The sequence below is a fragment of the Zingiber officinale genome, chromosome 5A (assembly GCF_018446385.1).
Source record: "Zingiber officinale cultivar Zhangliang chromosome 5A, Zo_v1.1, whole genome shotgun sequence".
In the NCBI taxonomy this organism is placed as follows: domain Eukaryota; kingdom Viridiplantae; phylum Streptophyta; class Magnoliopsida; order Zingiberales; family Zingiberaceae; genus Zingiber; species Zingiber officinale.
In genome coordinates this window covers 150150596-150166126 of record NC_055994.1, presented here as the reverse complement: position 1 = coordinate 150166126, position 15531 = coordinate 150150596, and the positions used below count along the sequence as shown (strand labels likewise).

At 36.1% G+C, this 15531-nt stretch overlaps 2 protein-coding genes across 9 annotated transcripts; one reads left to right on the top strand and one right to left on the bottom strand.

The window, feature by feature from the left end:
* Nucleotides 1-265: 265 nt before the first annotated feature.
* On the top strand, nucleotides 266-5501 carry LOC121982436 (serine/arginine-rich splicing factor RSZ21-like). 5 transcript variants are annotated; one of them, XR_006112098.1, is made up of 10 exons: nucleotides 266-391; nucleotides 1265-1374; nucleotides 2246-2334; nucleotides 3246-3477; nucleotides 3839-3940; nucleotides 4113-4211; nucleotides 4370-4468; nucleotides 4546-4617; nucleotides 4713-4932; nucleotides 5098-5501. XR_006112098.1 is itself a non-coding variant. In XM_042535487.1 (9 exons), the coding sequence occupies exons 2-9, from the start codon at nucleotides 1286-1288 to the stop codon at nucleotides 4768-4770; spliced, it is 837 nt and encodes a 278-aa protein (XP_042391421.1). In that variant the 5' UTR covers nucleotides 266-391; nucleotides 1265-1285; the 3' UTR covers nucleotides 4771-5096. The 5 variants fall into 5 exon arrangements, 3 of the variants coding, with proteins under 3 accessions (XP_042391421.1, XP_042391420.1, XP_042391422.1); XR_006112097.1 differs by having other exon boundaries at nucleotides 4713-4944; XM_042535487.1 differs by lacking the exon at nucleotides 5098-5501 and having other exon boundaries at nucleotides 4716-5096.
* A 573-nt stretch (nucleotides 5502-6074) lies between these two features.
* Nucleotides 6075-13942, bottom strand: LOC121982435 (uncharacterized transporter jhp_1155-like). Of its 4 annotated transcripts, XR_006112095.1 has the most exons (11): nucleotides 13652-13942; nucleotides 13253-13406; nucleotides 12151-12325; nucleotides 11206-11321; nucleotides 9928-9987; nucleotides 8489-8615; nucleotides 8215-8281; nucleotides 7441-7756; nucleotides 7121-7197; nucleotides 6984-7055; nucleotides 6816-6883 (listed from the first exon to the last, which is right to left on the bottom strand). XR_006112095.1 is itself a non-coding variant. In XM_042535485.1 (10 exons), exons 1-10 carry the CDS (start codon nucleotides 13844-13846, stop codon nucleotides 6419-6421), a joined length of 1167 nt encoding a protein of 388 aa, XP_042391419.1. In that variant the 5' UTR covers nucleotides 13847-13942; the 3' UTR covers nucleotides 6075-6418. The 4 variants fall into 4 exon arrangements, 1 of the variants encoding a protein (XP_042391419.1); XR_006112094.1 differs by adding an exon at nucleotides 6075-6553 and having other exon boundaries at nucleotides 6818-6883; nucleotides 6984-7756; XM_042535485.1 differs by lacking the exons at nucleotides 7121-7197; nucleotides 7441-7756 and adding an exon at nucleotides 6075-6553 and having other exon boundaries at nucleotides 6818-6883.
* Between the last annotated feature and the right edge of the window lie 1589 nt (nucleotides 13943-15531).

Genomic DNA, 15531 nt, shown 5'->3' with positions numbered 1-15531 from the left:
TAAAAAATAAAAAAGTGGAGCCACGTTAGAGTGGGAGCTGGAAGACTCTCAAAAACACAGAGGACTCTTTTAAATTTAAATTAGTATTATTTTAGAATAAGTTTACATGTTAGTGATGATGACGCAACCTTGATTAGACTCGTGCTAATCCCGCTGGCTTAATTTTTCGAAGTAGTCCCATAAGGTTCAAAATTTGGGAAATCGCCTTCAAAGGGCTGCCACGTAACATGAGCAAAATGAGATGGGCCGGAGGCCCATTTCGTTTGAAGCCCATATTAGGAGCCGATTGGGATATCCACGTTTTCTCTCTATCGATCGATCTCGACCAAACCCTAAACCCGCTGCGCTGCGGCAGCCGAGATCGTTCGAATCGGCTCCGAAGGCGAACGAGGTAAATTCGATTTCTTTGTCTAGGCTTTCACCTTCGTTTTTTCCCTCTCCCCCGTCTCTTTTTGTTGGCCTTGAAATTCGTTTGCTTTGAACTGGTAATTAGTAACGCCGAGATAAAGTTTTGGTTTTTGTTTGTGCGATGTAAAAGTTGATTGACTGGGGCTTCAAAGGAGTGACTTTTCTTCGGCACTGATCCACACAATCGTTATGTCGAAAGTTCTCTGTAAGAGAAATTTGCCAAAAGTACGAGATAAATTAATGGTTTATAGTCTTTGTTCTTCTGTTTTTTGCGAATGGGAGATCCTATTCGTTTATCTATAATGGAAATATTGTGATATCTCATAATTGTTTGTCGAGAGGAGTTGCTTCTCTAAAGGCAACATACCATTAATAGGGATTTCGAGGATATAGTATTTCATCTAAAGGAAATATGCTATGAAATAGTTGGACTGGAGCTAATTCATGGGTGGAAATTTTACTAGGATGCATTATCATAAGTTTTGGCAAGATTACGTTAGAATTTGCCTTCTTAAAATGTTTACTTGATTTTGAATTTTTTTTTTCAGTTTTTCATGTTCTAGAAAATCCAGGTAGCTGTGGTATTTAGGTAGGTTTTCTTAAAATGGTCCTTGTTTTCCAAAAAGAAAAAGCTAAGAATGTAACCTGGAGTGTGGATTTTACTAAATTTCACTCGGCAACTGCATATTGTTCAGTAACCTTCCATCCTATTGCCATTTCAAATTTGTTATCAATTAGGATCTTCTGATGCCCAATTGGTCAAGTTTTGGGCTTAAGCCAATGTGTGTGCTTGTAAATTTGAGTCTGTATATTTGGATAGCAACATGTCTGTCTCACTTAAACTTATGTTAATCAGGTTGACAAATTCTGATACAAAATGTCTCGGGTTTATGTTGGAAATTTGGACTCACGAACCACAGAAAAAGATCTGGAAGATGAATTCAGAACATTTGGTGTTCTTCGAAGGTATACTACCGTTGAAATGGACATTGTTTTTTGCCTGATAGTGCCTTTTGAAATTTATATGCGATAGTTGGGGTTTTTCATTGGTATGCGGTAATACAATATCAAGTGGCAAAAGGCGAAGCGCTCGCCCCCAGCATCCCCGCCAGCTCGCCCCCGGACTAACACGGAGGAGGTAAATCACGGGGACTGAGGAGGCAAGTGGATGCAGGGGTGAGTTACATGGGGTGTAGAGATTTATGCCCCGCCAACCCTGAGATTCGACCCCTTGACCTCAAGTGGCAAACCTCCATCCACTTACCACCTCAACTATGCTCATGGGGCCGCGGTAATTCAATATCAGAACCTGTTGATGGTGTTATTCTGCATCATGTTCATGTTGTCAGTTATCTCTTAAACATTCCATTGCAATGTGAAACCACAAAACAAATTCAACAGAGATATTGTATGAAACTGAACAAACTCAAGTAAATGATGACTATAGTTGTCAGTTATCTTTTGCATTTTCTTTAAGCTGTGAAATTAAAACATCATTTTCTCATATTCTTAAAAATGCATAAATATTTCTCCCTTTATTGACTATATAAAAAACTGCTTTCAAATTTATTTATGTTTATCAATGCTAATGTCTGAATTTGATGTTCTTGTCTTTGTTGCTGTCTTATGTATTCACTGCTCCAGATAATGTGGATGTAAATGTCATGGACTTAGTATGTGGATTATGTTTATCTAGTCAGTAGTAGAATTTATCTGGAACTGTCAGTTTATTCCCCATGCGCATGTCCTTGAAGTGCATAGGATGGGTTGTCATTCTCTCTTACTGGGTTCAAAATGTAATGTTATATTCGAAAAACTATTGTTTGAACCTGTGCAGTGTTTGGGTTGCTCGAAGGCCACCTGGTTATGGCTTTGTTGAATTTGATGATCGAAGAGATGCATTAGATGCCATTCATGATTTAGATGGTAAAATTTGTCTTTTTAACTTAATGAATTTGTTAACTCGTCTGAGTAGATTTACACAAGAATTGAATGCTTGTTTTTTTTTATTACATATTGCTCTCATGTAAGTTTATCTTCTCCCTTTTTGAGAATTATAAAAAAGTAAATGATTTAACTTTCAGTCACAATGATGAAAATGCTGTTTCAATATGTAAACTTGTTGAGTTCTTAATTCTGTCATGAATCATGCTCTAGTATTTTTGTACTATTTTTAGTAGAGATGAAATTGGTTATTTTGGTGATGGCTCTCCCTTATTGACAGTAATTCAATTTTTTTTATTATTTTATTTATTAAATTTTCAATGCAAAGCCTACATATACACCAGTTATTGTGAGTCATTGAAGTATTCTTCTTTCAAAGTCTCTCTTTCACCTGTCTTTCTGTGGCAATTCCGTGGGCAATTAAGCAGGAATACTATAAGAGGAGTCAAATGTTGGTCTTTATGTATCTATATATGTACATAAGATGTCATTAGTGATGCATAGAACACATCTTTTCAGTGTTGTTAGAGTTCAATTGGGAAGAGGTTGATAGTGCTTGTCTTTTTTTTTTTTTTTTTTCTGTTTTTAAATTTTGATTGTTTTTAATGTGGTTACCTTTCATAAAGAACTTTTATGGATGTACTCCTTTGTGCCAATTGTATTTGTTAGCTCTGGTTTTTTAAACTGTGAAAAAATTTCCAGCTAGAGAAATGGTTTACCCATATTATAAATAATTTGTAATTGCGCTTTATTTAGTGAAGCAAGTGCCTGTCAGTTTTAGTTTCTATTTTCTCAGTTTTCCTGTGATTGTTTGCTGTAGGTGAAAGTCTCAACTCTTTTAGATTCTCTCTAATTGTTGTTTAACAAGTACTTTTTCTGGTTTTTATTCATAGGGAAACATGGGTGGCGTGTGGAGCTTTCTCATAATTCTAAAGGCGAAGGTGGTGGGCGTGATAGGCGTGGACGAGGTGGTGGTGGTGGGGACATGAATTGTTATGAGTGTGGTGAACCTGGTCATTTTGCGCGTGAGTGTAGATTACGCATTGGGTCAGGTGGTTTAGGAAGCGGAAGGCGTAGAAGCCCTAGTCCTCCCCGCCATCGCAGTAGCCCTAGCTATGGCCGTGGGTATGGTTTTTCTTATACAATTTTTATTAGTTTTTTGATTGAAGATTCATAGAGAGATTGCAGTTGTGACAATTAATATTTAGGTTCAACTACTTTCGATTTGATCTTTTACCTTTAGTCTTTACCTACTAGCTGTTATTGCAGGTGTCAGTATGTAGAATACATGATGCATTTATATAGTTCACATGCTCTATGATACCGTCTTATGATGTAATTTTATTCTCTAATGCTGTGAGAGCACAGTATGTGCATCTGGGTCTAGAAAAGATAGCACATGCTATTAGACATGTGCCATGTAAAATGCTTCTGTAACATCGAGGTAAATGTGTAAAGCCTTTTTTATTCTTTTTTCTGTTAGCAGAAATCGAAGTCCACGAGGGAGAAGATCTCCTCGTCGTCGCAGCTATTCTCCTAAAAGTAGGTCACCAGCATATCGTCGTAGAGATTCTCCTAATGCTAATAGGTTTGTCATCTGAATTCATATTCTGGCATTGAATACCAAATCATCAAATGATTTTTTTTTTCTCTACCCTTCTCGCATACTCACTCATTATAAACTAGCTAAGGCAATATATGACTGCATTACATATGCATGTGCTCTCATGCAATATAAGGAACCTTTTTCCTGTTGGCAGAAGTCGCAGCCCAGTAACGAGAAATTCTTCTCGTCGCAGCTATTCTCCTAAAAGTAGGTCACCAGCATATCGTCGTAGAGATTCTCCTAATACCAATAGGTTTGTCATCTGAATTCATATTCTGGCATTGATTACTAAATCATTGAATGTTTTTTTCTCTACCCTTCTCACATAATAAACTAGCTAAGGCAATATATAACTGCATTACATATGCATGTGCTCTCATGAAATATAATGAACCATTTTCCTGTTGGCAGAAGTAGCAGCCCAGGAGCGAGAAAATCTCCTCGTCGCAGCTATTCGCCTAGGAGTAGATCTCCTGCTCATCGGCGTGAAGCTTCTCCTTATGTCAATAAGTATTCCTGCTGAACTCTCATTTTGGTATGTACTAGCAAATTGATTTTCATTTTGCATTTGTCGGCACTGATTTCAGAAGTCCTGGCCCTGAGAAGAACTACAGTCCTTCACTGCCAAATCACCCTGAACAATCTCCTTATGCCAATGGGTAATGATATTTGCTTTGAAATTCGAACATGGATCTCTTAGTCATTGAAATGGTGTTCTATTGTGATTGCAACAACTGATGCTAAATGACTTCAGCAGGGATGGCAAACAGAGCAGGAGCAGGAGCAGGAGCAGGAGCAGGAGCAATAGCTGAACTACATTGTGGTCATCGGAAACTGTTACAAGTGGGGGGACCTTGGAGTATCTTTGGACCTACTATAATTTAGTTTGCTTAAAGTGGTTAAGTTCGAACAATGAAGCTTTGGATCCTTCCATTGGTTGGAGCACTCTCCTCAGCTTACTGGCATATGGAGAGGTTACTTTTCTAGTTCAGTATTCTGTTTTACGACTTTATTTCTGACACTGCACTTGATCTTCGTAGCAGATTAATCATGTTTTAAGACTGTTAATTTAATGCTGTTAGGTTAACCTTACTAAGGTCTTTAACAATGCCATCCCCCTTCTTTTTTTGTTGTTTGAGGTGTGGTTCTGCTAAGATCTAGATCGGCCGCACCATGGGCTGCTCTTCTCCACACTGTCTCGGCTTTTCTGCTTCTCCCAATCTATTTCTGCTAGGTCCTATGGCATCTCAAAAATGGTACTCGGCTCTGTGCTCGCGGGCATGATGAATCACTGGCAGATGCTTGAAAAGATAAGAAACTTCATAGCACTGTTAAGTTTTTGGTTTTGCCAGTATATACCGATCAAGTTCATTCCTACTGGAGTTTGATAGGGTGTTTGCTTTAGTTCATATCAAGCTATTGATCAAAGTTTTATTTTGATGTAGTAGTGATTATCGACTAAAATACTTAATGCCTCTACTGACTAAGAATGCTGTGCTGTGTTCTGTTAAAGAATGCTCAATCTAGCCTTTCTTTCAGTTAATTCTAGCGAAACATCCTTTCTCTATCAGCGACTACTATAAACTGCGAGTGGGTTTGTATGTGCATTTTCGAACGAAAGACATAATGTGGCATCTTCCTTCAATATGGGTCGGTCTGGGCATTTAGCCGACTGTCGATGTGCCTGTTGTGGTTCGAAAAATGGCATAAGCTTATTGAATTTTTTAAAACTTTTTATTTAATTTGTAAGGAGGTGCATCAGGGCCACTGTCGAACACGAACACACTTCCAGTCGACTATATCATATTTTTAAGACAATGGTCTCATCGTCAGTGGGATGCTTCTTCTCTTGTTATTGCCAACATAAAACAAAATCAGACAAAATAACTCTCATAGCTTAAAAAACAATTTATCCTAATAAATGTTATGATTTTGAAATTCAATGTGACATTAAAATATATATTTGTACGATGCAATCCTTCATTATAATTTATAAGATGATCTATAGAGGAGGGTTCTATACTATAACACCATGCTACTAAAAGATAATAATAATGATGATGAACAAATGTTATAAAATAAGATGAGTCTAGTGGCCATGTAGATAAAACAGTTATTCGCATAACAAGAAATTTAATTAATTTTAGTTGAACTTTTTTATTTGATACAAATGGTCTGAGTAACCCAAATTGTCGACCCTAATACAGTAATTTTACAAGGGCGACCCTCTATACCACGAGGAATTCCTCAACTCTTCGGGGATGACTTAGGGAATCTATCTATACCTATTGAAATTATGATGCATTTAATCACAAGTTATTTTGGATGGAGCATATGCATGTAAGCATAGGAATCACTCTTCGACTTCCTTCGAATTCAAGAAGGCAATTACAAATTTCAAACACTACATTATTGAAAGAATGGATGAATAAGTGGTGTTTCCAACTGATGCAACCTGAATCAATCATTTTCCTTTTCCAGAGCAATATAGGAAGTGCCGCAGATGGAAGCCAAAATGAGCAAACATCCAATGAGTTTGTTTAAAGTTGGAGAGGCCCCCTTGAAAGTCAGGCTCCACATTTGCGATAAAAGCACCTGCATCAAGATTATTCGAAGGCATTACTTAAGGAGAATATTAAATCAAAAGGTATCTTTTTTTTTTGTCTGAAGATTGGCACTAATAAGTGTTTGGATTTGTATGCTACAATAGTCAATCGATGCAAGTCAAATTTTGGCATTAAAAGAATACAATTTGTAAAGTTTGCAAAGGTTACTAGGCAAATAAAATGATGTTGATTTATCATCCCAGCAAATGTCAAAAGGCATTTAACAATGACTGAAATGTGCAAGAAATACGACCTTTAAGTAAAGAACGTTTGTAGTTTTAGCTATTTTGTCTAGGTGAAGCCCACGAGCTAGAAGCACCTGCAAAGTAGCTTATTTCAGCAAAATTCAGCTTGTGTATTACTTAAATGACGATAAGCCCCGGTAAGTATGATGCAGATCATGAAGTACAATATGGTACCTCTGCAAGAAATGCCAAGACACCAAGCGTGATTGCCAGGAGAAAAGTGAATAGATCGGGTACAACAAATTCCTGGAATTGGAGTTTAAATAAGAAGAAATACAATTTGATACAATTTGCAATTAAAATATGCTTACTCAGTAAGGCAGAACCACTCAATAACACTGAAGTTAAGTCAATACGAAAGAGAAGATACTCGAAGGCATAGCGTTTACTGCGAAAACAACAGGCCTCATTAACTCTTGTAAGCGTGTTTACATCATTGTTCTCGTCCATGAAGGAAACAATTTCTTCCCATGTATTGGTTTAGATAACAAAAGGGCCATATAAGTATCTCCTAATAACAGTTTAGCATCAAGACTGGCACATGCTAGAACTTCCATCTATTTGGACTAAAACGATGTTAGAAACCCTTGTTCGATCTAATTTGATTTAAAAGAAAATTGACGTGCTTAACTTGTGTATATTGAAACGTTTTTGCCTGTTGAGTGATGAATGAAAATGTTAAACCCTTGTTCGTTTTTGCCTGTTGAGTGAAAGTAAAAGAATATAATAGTAACAATAAATGGCGATAGCTCATTGCGCCTAAACTAAAGAAGTTAACTAAGGCCAGTAACAGATAACTGAGTCTAATTATGATAATTATGTAGTAAATGAAACTCAAGAATAGGGGTGTCAAGCGGTGGTGCTTGATCCAGCTGCCTAAATGAAGCATGGGTCTTGGCATGGTTGTCCTGTGTTGTACTCGGCATGGGTTAGGGGGCTGGACTAGCCTGCAAGGCCAGGGGAAAAAATGAACCAAAAATATATATATATATATATATAGATAGATATAGATATATTATTTTGAATTTATAAGGGTATTTGGTATTTACAACCAAATGAACATTATGTCCTCATGGATTTATTTATTTTCTATTTACTGTTTTAAGGGTAGAATGATCAGTTGACCATGTTTGAAGGGGGATCTTTTGGGAGGAAAACCACTTGTGCCTGGTGAAATATAAATATGTAAAAGTTTAATAATATAAATATATTACAAAAATGTGAAATATAATTCCTGTAGCTCATCTCCTAAAAATGGTCAGAGAATCTCTGAAATGAATTAGAGCATGATTATTTCATAACCTAGACAAATTACTGTAACCATGGAAATAACGACTATTTTTTGCTGATAGATATAGCTAGTGATTATATAATAAAAAATTTATTATTCATTAACAGATTGTACCTGATTTACCAAAATGAGTATGGCTGAGAGAGGAAGAGCAAGTATTGCAAATGAAAGAACTGTGTACCTGTGAAAAATAGGAAAAATTAACCGAGTATTTAGGTAATTAAGATTGTATTCAACTTTTAAATTAAGTTGTGCAATTTTGACGTTCACAAACTACAATGCCATTCAGAAATTAATGATAAAAAAGTTGATCAGCAAAGAAATAACAAGAAGAATAAACATAAAACACAGCTAACAGGCTCTGATCATTTAGCAGGTAGAACTTTACATGGGTTGATCCGTTGCCTTTGCACCAGCACGTACAAGACAGTAGCTAACTCCACCCAGAATTGTTGAAAATATACCAATTAAAATAGCAAACAAGGCATGCTTTTCTCCATTGGCGACACTGTCACCTACATGTATGGAAACCCCGATGTTAAATATTGGAATGTGCAAATGAAAAGTGAAAAAGGAAAGAGCTGTTTCTTCAATCAGAGAGGTTGCAGTATGATGCAAACTAGCACACACTGAGTTATATGTTGCTTGAGTAAATTATATGTACACCCCCTCTAGTTTACTGAAATTCTGTGCCCCTTCTTTCAGGTGTGGATATAAGTTTAACCAAAATCTTAAGCAGCTTTTTAACAAATGAAAACATAAAATGATGAGTACAACCATAAAGCATACTGATATGGTATATTCAATACAATTGGAGAATATATACGTATCAAGAACAACCAAACTGTCAATATGTGGGCTTCTATTTTCACATTTCAGTTGAAGCAGAACTGCTATTCTGTGGATCTTGATTAGAGGATAGATCAGTTGAAGCAGAACTGCTATTCTGTGGATCTTGATTAGAGGATAGATGGTTGGCAAGGCAATCTGAATATTTGGATAATTAGACATGGTTAGCTAAAAGTCCAAAATTACCTTGCTGCAGAACATAATTACAGTCTCTCATAACACTAAGATTCAGAAGTATCGGTGATCACAAGGCACCCTTTCGACGTTTATATACTTTTAGCTAAAACTGATAGTGGAAATCATATTTAAACTCATCAACAGATCATCAAGCTGTGCTTGTGTCAATTATCAGGGTTTGGCTACAGGTATCTTAACCTCCAATGATCTCTATACAAGACTATATCACAAGTGAATCATACTTATGCTAATATGACAATTAATAGTTTAATGATCAATTTTTCAATCAAAGAAACGTATTTGAGGTATGCACTATCTTCCTTGCTTATTTTTACTATAATCTCTAAGACTGGTGATTTACCAACATGTTGCACAGGAATAATAATGCAAACAACTACATGCTTTCCAACAATCCAATATTCTTTTCACTAGAAAATAAAAGATTCCACACAATCTAAAAACATGCAAATCATGTAAACAACCATTTAAAAAAGATAACCTTTGACGGAATGGACAAGAAGGGCAGCCTGGTGCACAAAGCTCCTGCCACGTGGGGTCCCGGGGAAGGATCCATTGTACGCAACCTTACCTTGCTTTTTGCAAGAGGTTGTTTCCAGGATTCGAACCCGTGACCTTTTGGTCACAAAGCAACAACTTTACCGTTGCGCCAAGGCTAAAGAGCAAACATTAAAATAAGAAAAGAAAATATACAGATAACATATGAGAAACTGATGACAATGTTTCACTAGATTGCTTCATGCAGAACAAAGAGTACACGTTCAGATCAGCAAAAGACCTTACCTCCCATAAGAAGCACAGGTTGAAAAATCAAGAATAGACCAAGAAAACTGCAAACTAAACCTGATGCACAAACATAAATGAATAAATTTATTGTTATTGCTTAGATTAAAAAGGAACAGAATTCCAGTTTATTTAACAGTAAAGCGTGTTATAAGGAAGCATCAAGTTTTACATTCAAACGTCTTGAGGAAGGAAAACAATAATAGAAGCTGATGCCCCAATCAAATGTAACACATATTTCTACTGAGAGGGATAAAGGTGAGTACTTTAACAACCATTAGGTCCCACTTCTAACCTATCTATACTTAATGTTAAGTACAAAGCTGGCCATCAATTTGTAAATTGCCCCCTTTTTCTAAAATATACAAAAATATTTGGTTACATAATTCAGAAACTACAATGGCTTAGTTATTGAAGAAAGAAATTACCAGCTCTATATTTTAAAAATTATTAACATAATAACAGGAGCCTCAAAACAATGAATAAGCTAATAGTTTATTAGTGCTAAAAAAGTTGAATAATTTATCCAAATAGTCAGGGACCAGCATACTTTATGATGTGAGAACCAGAATTATATCAGGCCTTGACCAATACACTCAAAGACAACATTCTATCATCAATCTATTATATCACCTATCTTGTGAAAAATAGATGTTAATTCCCAAAGGAATTTAAATAATAATAGCTATCTCTGTACTTCTGTTACTCCTGAAGTCTGTACCGTTCAATAATGGATTAGAGAAGTTCAAGAAAAAATTTCCCACTGCCCTGATATGTGAGATTGAGAAATAGAACCATACAGCTTAGCATTGAGAAATAGAATCATACAGCTTAGCAACAAAATTTGATTAGTCATTTGGCTCATATGCGATAGTCTTATTAAATGATGCACTACCACAAGCCCAGCTAAAGAAAATATATATAGTAGAATAAGCCTATGCCTAATCTTAAGACAAATGTGAAACACAGTTTTTCCTTTACCAGTTTTATCAAGACGACTTTGATACATGTCAGTTTTTTTGTCCAACTTATGTAGCCCTAGTTCTAATTTAGCTCAGTTCACAAAACTGGAACATGGACAGTAATTACATCTCCTTTCTTTCAATAAATGTTTCTCATGTAAAGATAAAAAAAATTTGTAAGAAAAATATTTGCAAAATAAATGATTTGATGATTATCCGCTAAAACATCTCTATGATTAATACAAGTACAAAAACAAATTTATCCAGGAGATAGGTATATGTATACAACCATCAAAAAAGTCAGCATATAAGCTACCTCCAATGTAAGGAAGAGGCAATTTCTCCCGTAAGATGATTATTGCTCCAAGTGATGCCATGATCGGGGTTGCAAAATTCAACATAACTGCATAGGACACAGGTAGATTTTGGACACTGAAATAAACAAAAAGGATGAATTTGGTTATTTTTCTATTATGAAGTGTTTCAAGACCAAACTGATAGAGGTTTGTTAATATTGCGATTACTTCAAAATAATTCTAAAAGTAATGAAATAAATGTGGAGACTCATACAGAAAAACCATGGAAATTCATCTAACTCAAATGCTTAAGAAAATAAACAATCTAATGTGAAATTGTGCAGCGGTACCGATTTTATGCACTAAAAATCTCCATATTTCTTAATCTCAAAACCTATCAGTAAAATGATATGAACCCATGCAAACAAAAACATCTTGGCAAATGCATCATTGAAGAAACGACTTACTGATAGATCAAACCACTGAATTTATATGTTCAAATGTAAAGCAGAGTTAAAATGAAAATATAATTAATATTTTTATTAAAAAATAGCAGAATAAAGAAGATTTCATCTGTAATTCCATATGTTCAAATGTAAAGATGGACCTGTGAATGGATCAGCAACTAAGTAGACGCTACAAATAATCTTGAAAAGGAAAGTATCTAGTAAAATAATCTGTAATCATTTTACAAAAAGACAATGGATCAAAAGGTAATTGAAAAAGTTTATATGTTACTAAGGATAGTATCCAGTAAATATTTTCAATTTGATCTTTCCAACATAAAAATTGGATGATAAATCTACTAATCCATGCAGATTGCCATTTCAGATAACAAGTCAATGACCAAACAAAAGAAGAAATCTAGAGAGAAGACTACTGGATAAGGGGATTTAACTAAAATGTAATGACCCAACTGAGACATATCACAGGAGTATAAACCTCAAAAACAAAATGGCACTAACCTATAGATGAAGCTCAACAATGAAACAGACCCAGTGAGTGATCTCAGCAGTAGTATAGTCTTTGCATGTGTTGGAATGCAAAGAGGATGACCAGTCCTTCTCAACCATAGAAGTGAAACAATGAAAAGGATTGAACATCTAGTAAATAGAGTCTGATATACTGGAGATGATCTATCTGTTTAATAGAAACGTAATTGATAGATAAGCATTAACTACTTCAAGCAAATTTTTTAAACATGCAACTTTCAGCAAACTCTAAATTGGACAAGGTATTGCTGACATTTAAAAAAAAAACTCAATTAAAACTACAAAGACAGAAACAATGAACCACGTGATAAAAGTTAAATTATGCTAAAATTTGGTAAAAGATTTTCATAAATTAAGAATCAAGAAGACACTGATAACCAAGTTTCTTCCTGCAAGGTCATGTAGTCTAACCTATACTTCCCAGTAGATACAAGTATGCCATCCAACCAAATTAGGTAACTGATATCCTGATTAAGTGCATTGACTGTATGATGGCCCATGGATCTCATGCTAGGCTATAGTGAGTATGTTAGGACAAAGTATTCTGATCTTAGGAAATATGAAAGAAATTCGACAATTAGGTTCTTTCTAATTAAACATAAAAGTTATTCCATCCCATAAATTTGTAAAGGTATAACAATGTAAAAAACAGAACAAAAAAATGTTCATGAGGATATACGAACTGTAGACCTGCCATAGCTGGATCCTCAACATGAGAGGGGGTAAGAAAAGGTTGCATTTTTCACAAATGCATAAACAACTAAGGCTGCTTTTAAAGTATTAGAAGTGTTAAGGCATTGAATGAAAACGTTTTTTTGCTGAAGGAATAAGATAGGAAAGGCGACAAGTGTAAAATGCCTTTGATGAGTTAAATATTGTTTTGGAGACTTTTGATGGCGTCTGTAGTGATTGACAGTAAAATGAAGCATTTACAGTAATTTACTTGTTAAACATGAGAAGAAACACTCATTCAGTAAAAAAACAAAGCTTTCCAAAAACACAAAAGGAAAATTCTAAGTACTATACGCTTCTAAAGATTATAAAAAGGTAACGAATTTCAAAAGAGACATCTGACCTGGAAAAATGTCTAGCAACACTTCGATAATGCTATAGATAATCGAAGAAGAACACACGCAGAGAATCCCAGAATGCCTAGAGCCACTCCAAATCCATGAGACAATCTGAACAAGAAAATTAATTTCTGGATCCGTCGAGCTATATGCCGATTCCTGACAAAATTTATAGCAGTTAGAGTGAATAATAGCCAATCGCCATGTTGTGTTCTTAAAGGATTTCACAGACTTAAACTGAAATATAGTATCCTTTCCAAAATTCGATGACATTTTTTTTCCTTTTCCGATTCTCTCACGATCCCAAGATTAACCATGATCGACTCATGAACTATCACTCAGCCTCAAGAGCCCCAAATGATCCAAGTCGAGGACTAAAGAAGGGAAATAAGATAGGTCCAAACCTTGGCGGGTTTCTTCCTGGGATAGGAGACGGAGAATATGGTCATCCTTGGTCGCTCATCTCCAGAGCCGTCCGCCGTCAGGAGGGGGGAGACCTCATCGACGGCCGAAGATGACTCCGCCGCCATCTCCACCACGTGTATCTCTCCGCCGCCGAATCCCCTCCCGCTCCCGTCGCTGTCAACGGCCAACGCCATCCCTACTCGCCGGATCGGCTCCACACCAGCTCACCGCGATCATGCACTGAGGTCGCCGGACGCACAACGATGGAGATAACCAGCCAATTGAAGAAAATTTCACTTGCCCTCACAATTTATCGCATTTATCTGTTTTTTACATTTTATCCCCTAAAGTTTTCTAAAATATGTCTAAACACGCATCATCTTGAGTTATTAACGTCAAAAATAATATTTCAACTATTATTTATTTTACCCAACGGCCAGGAATCTCTTGCTCCTCTACCAAATCCTTTATGAACCAGGACTCCACTAGATGATCAAAAGTCTAACGAAAAATTAGCACGAAATAGAAAGTCCAAATTAACTAAGGATTGATCGAATATTTGGTAAAAAAATTCTGGTAAATCAAAGTTGACTATATGTTAGACAATGGAAAGTTCTAATAAGTCATGGAAGACTTCGAGTTGGACAAAGGAACCCTAAAACAAGGTTTAGGAAATTAACTCTTGGTAATCGATTGGGTAATCGATCAAGGCTAAAGCTAATCGATTAGGTAATCAATTGAGAGCTTTTCTCGCGAAATAAAAGAGCTCTGAATCGATTGTATAATTGATCAAGGCCAAAGTCAGGTGATCGATTAAGAACATTTTCTCGTGAAATAGAAAGGTTCTGGATTGATTGAGTAATCGATCAATATCATTTCCGATCCATTGGGTAACTCAATTAATTCGAGATCTATAGGTATTCGAATAGTTGACTGATGTGACAATCTATTAAGAAAAAGTTGAATTGATTGGTAGTGTAGAGTGAATCCTAGAAAAGGGTTTTCACAAAGATTTGAAAACTCAACTCGAAATCACTGTTCACATTAGATCTTGAGGATTTGAAAGAGATGTGTTATTATACTTTACAAGTATCAAGAAGTTATTCTAAACCAGAAAAGAGCAAGTAAAGTAAAAAAGTTTTGATGCAAGATTTGCATGCGATTGCCATGATGAAATAGGACGTGGAGCCTATGATTGTGTTGTCGGAGCCAATGAAGATTGAACAACGACAAGTCGAAAAAGAGAACACCTTTTTTGGCAGTGTATCCTTGAGTATCACATCCTTGGCAATACCCAGATATGAATATGGTGGAGGTCGGTCATTGCGCTAGCATTGGATTGTTGTCCTTTGACAATGAACGACGATTATGGAAGAGCACCAAGAAGGAGGAGATAGTCGACACGATCGATTGTTGCGTTGATTGCCAGATTGGCAGTGGTCGGAAAGGGTGATGGAGATGCTTACTATTGTTGGAGAGATGCCTCCTTGTTGAGTTTTTCATGAATTTCATCAAAGAAGATAAGTGTTTCACGAGCATTAACTACATCAACAATTCATTTGTATTCCTCCCCAAGGCCATCAAGGATCTTGTCAATGACGAATTGCATATACTCAAAGATCATCTTGGAGCCCTTGACACAATTCTTCAATTGGTCCTTGATTTGTTTGATGTGATCACAAGGTGGTTTGGCATAGACATTAGCCAAAGTAGTCCAGTCCAAGCCTCTGGAGGGGTGGTAGTGCGGGCAACTAGAGGTTGGATGGATAGAGAGACTACACCAAGGAGTGCGCTGAAAAGAAGATGATCCTGCCCGCTAGCTTCCATGTTGAGTAGGCAAGATTTGCAGACAAGTTATCATTAGCAGTGATTATTATTG

Coding starts and splice junctions, on each gene's coding strand:
- LOC121982436 (XM_042535486.1), top strand. CDS start 1,286: ATGTCTCGGGTTTATGTTGGAAATTTGGACTCACGAACCACAGAAAAA. Junction 1,375..2,245: donor ACATTTGGTGTTCTTCGAAG/GTATACTACCGT, acceptor GAACCTGTGCAG/TGTTTGGGTTGCTCGAAGGC. Junction 2,335..3,245: donor TGCCATTCATGATTTAGATG/GTAAAATTTGTC, acceptor TTTTATTCATAG/GGAAACATGGGTGGCGTGTG.
- LOC121982435 (XM_042535485.1), bottom strand. CDS start 13,846: ATGGCGTTGGCCGTTGACAGCGACGGGAGCGGGAGGGGATTCGGCGGC. Junction 9,988..11,205: donor GCCTCTTCCTTACATTGGAG/GTAGCTTATATG, acceptor TTTGTGCATCAG/GTTTAGTTTGCAGTTTTCTT. Junction 6,884..6,983: donor TCTTGGCATTTCTTGCAGAG/GTACCATATTGT, acceptor GCTACTTTGCAG/GTGCTTCTAGCTCGTGGGCT.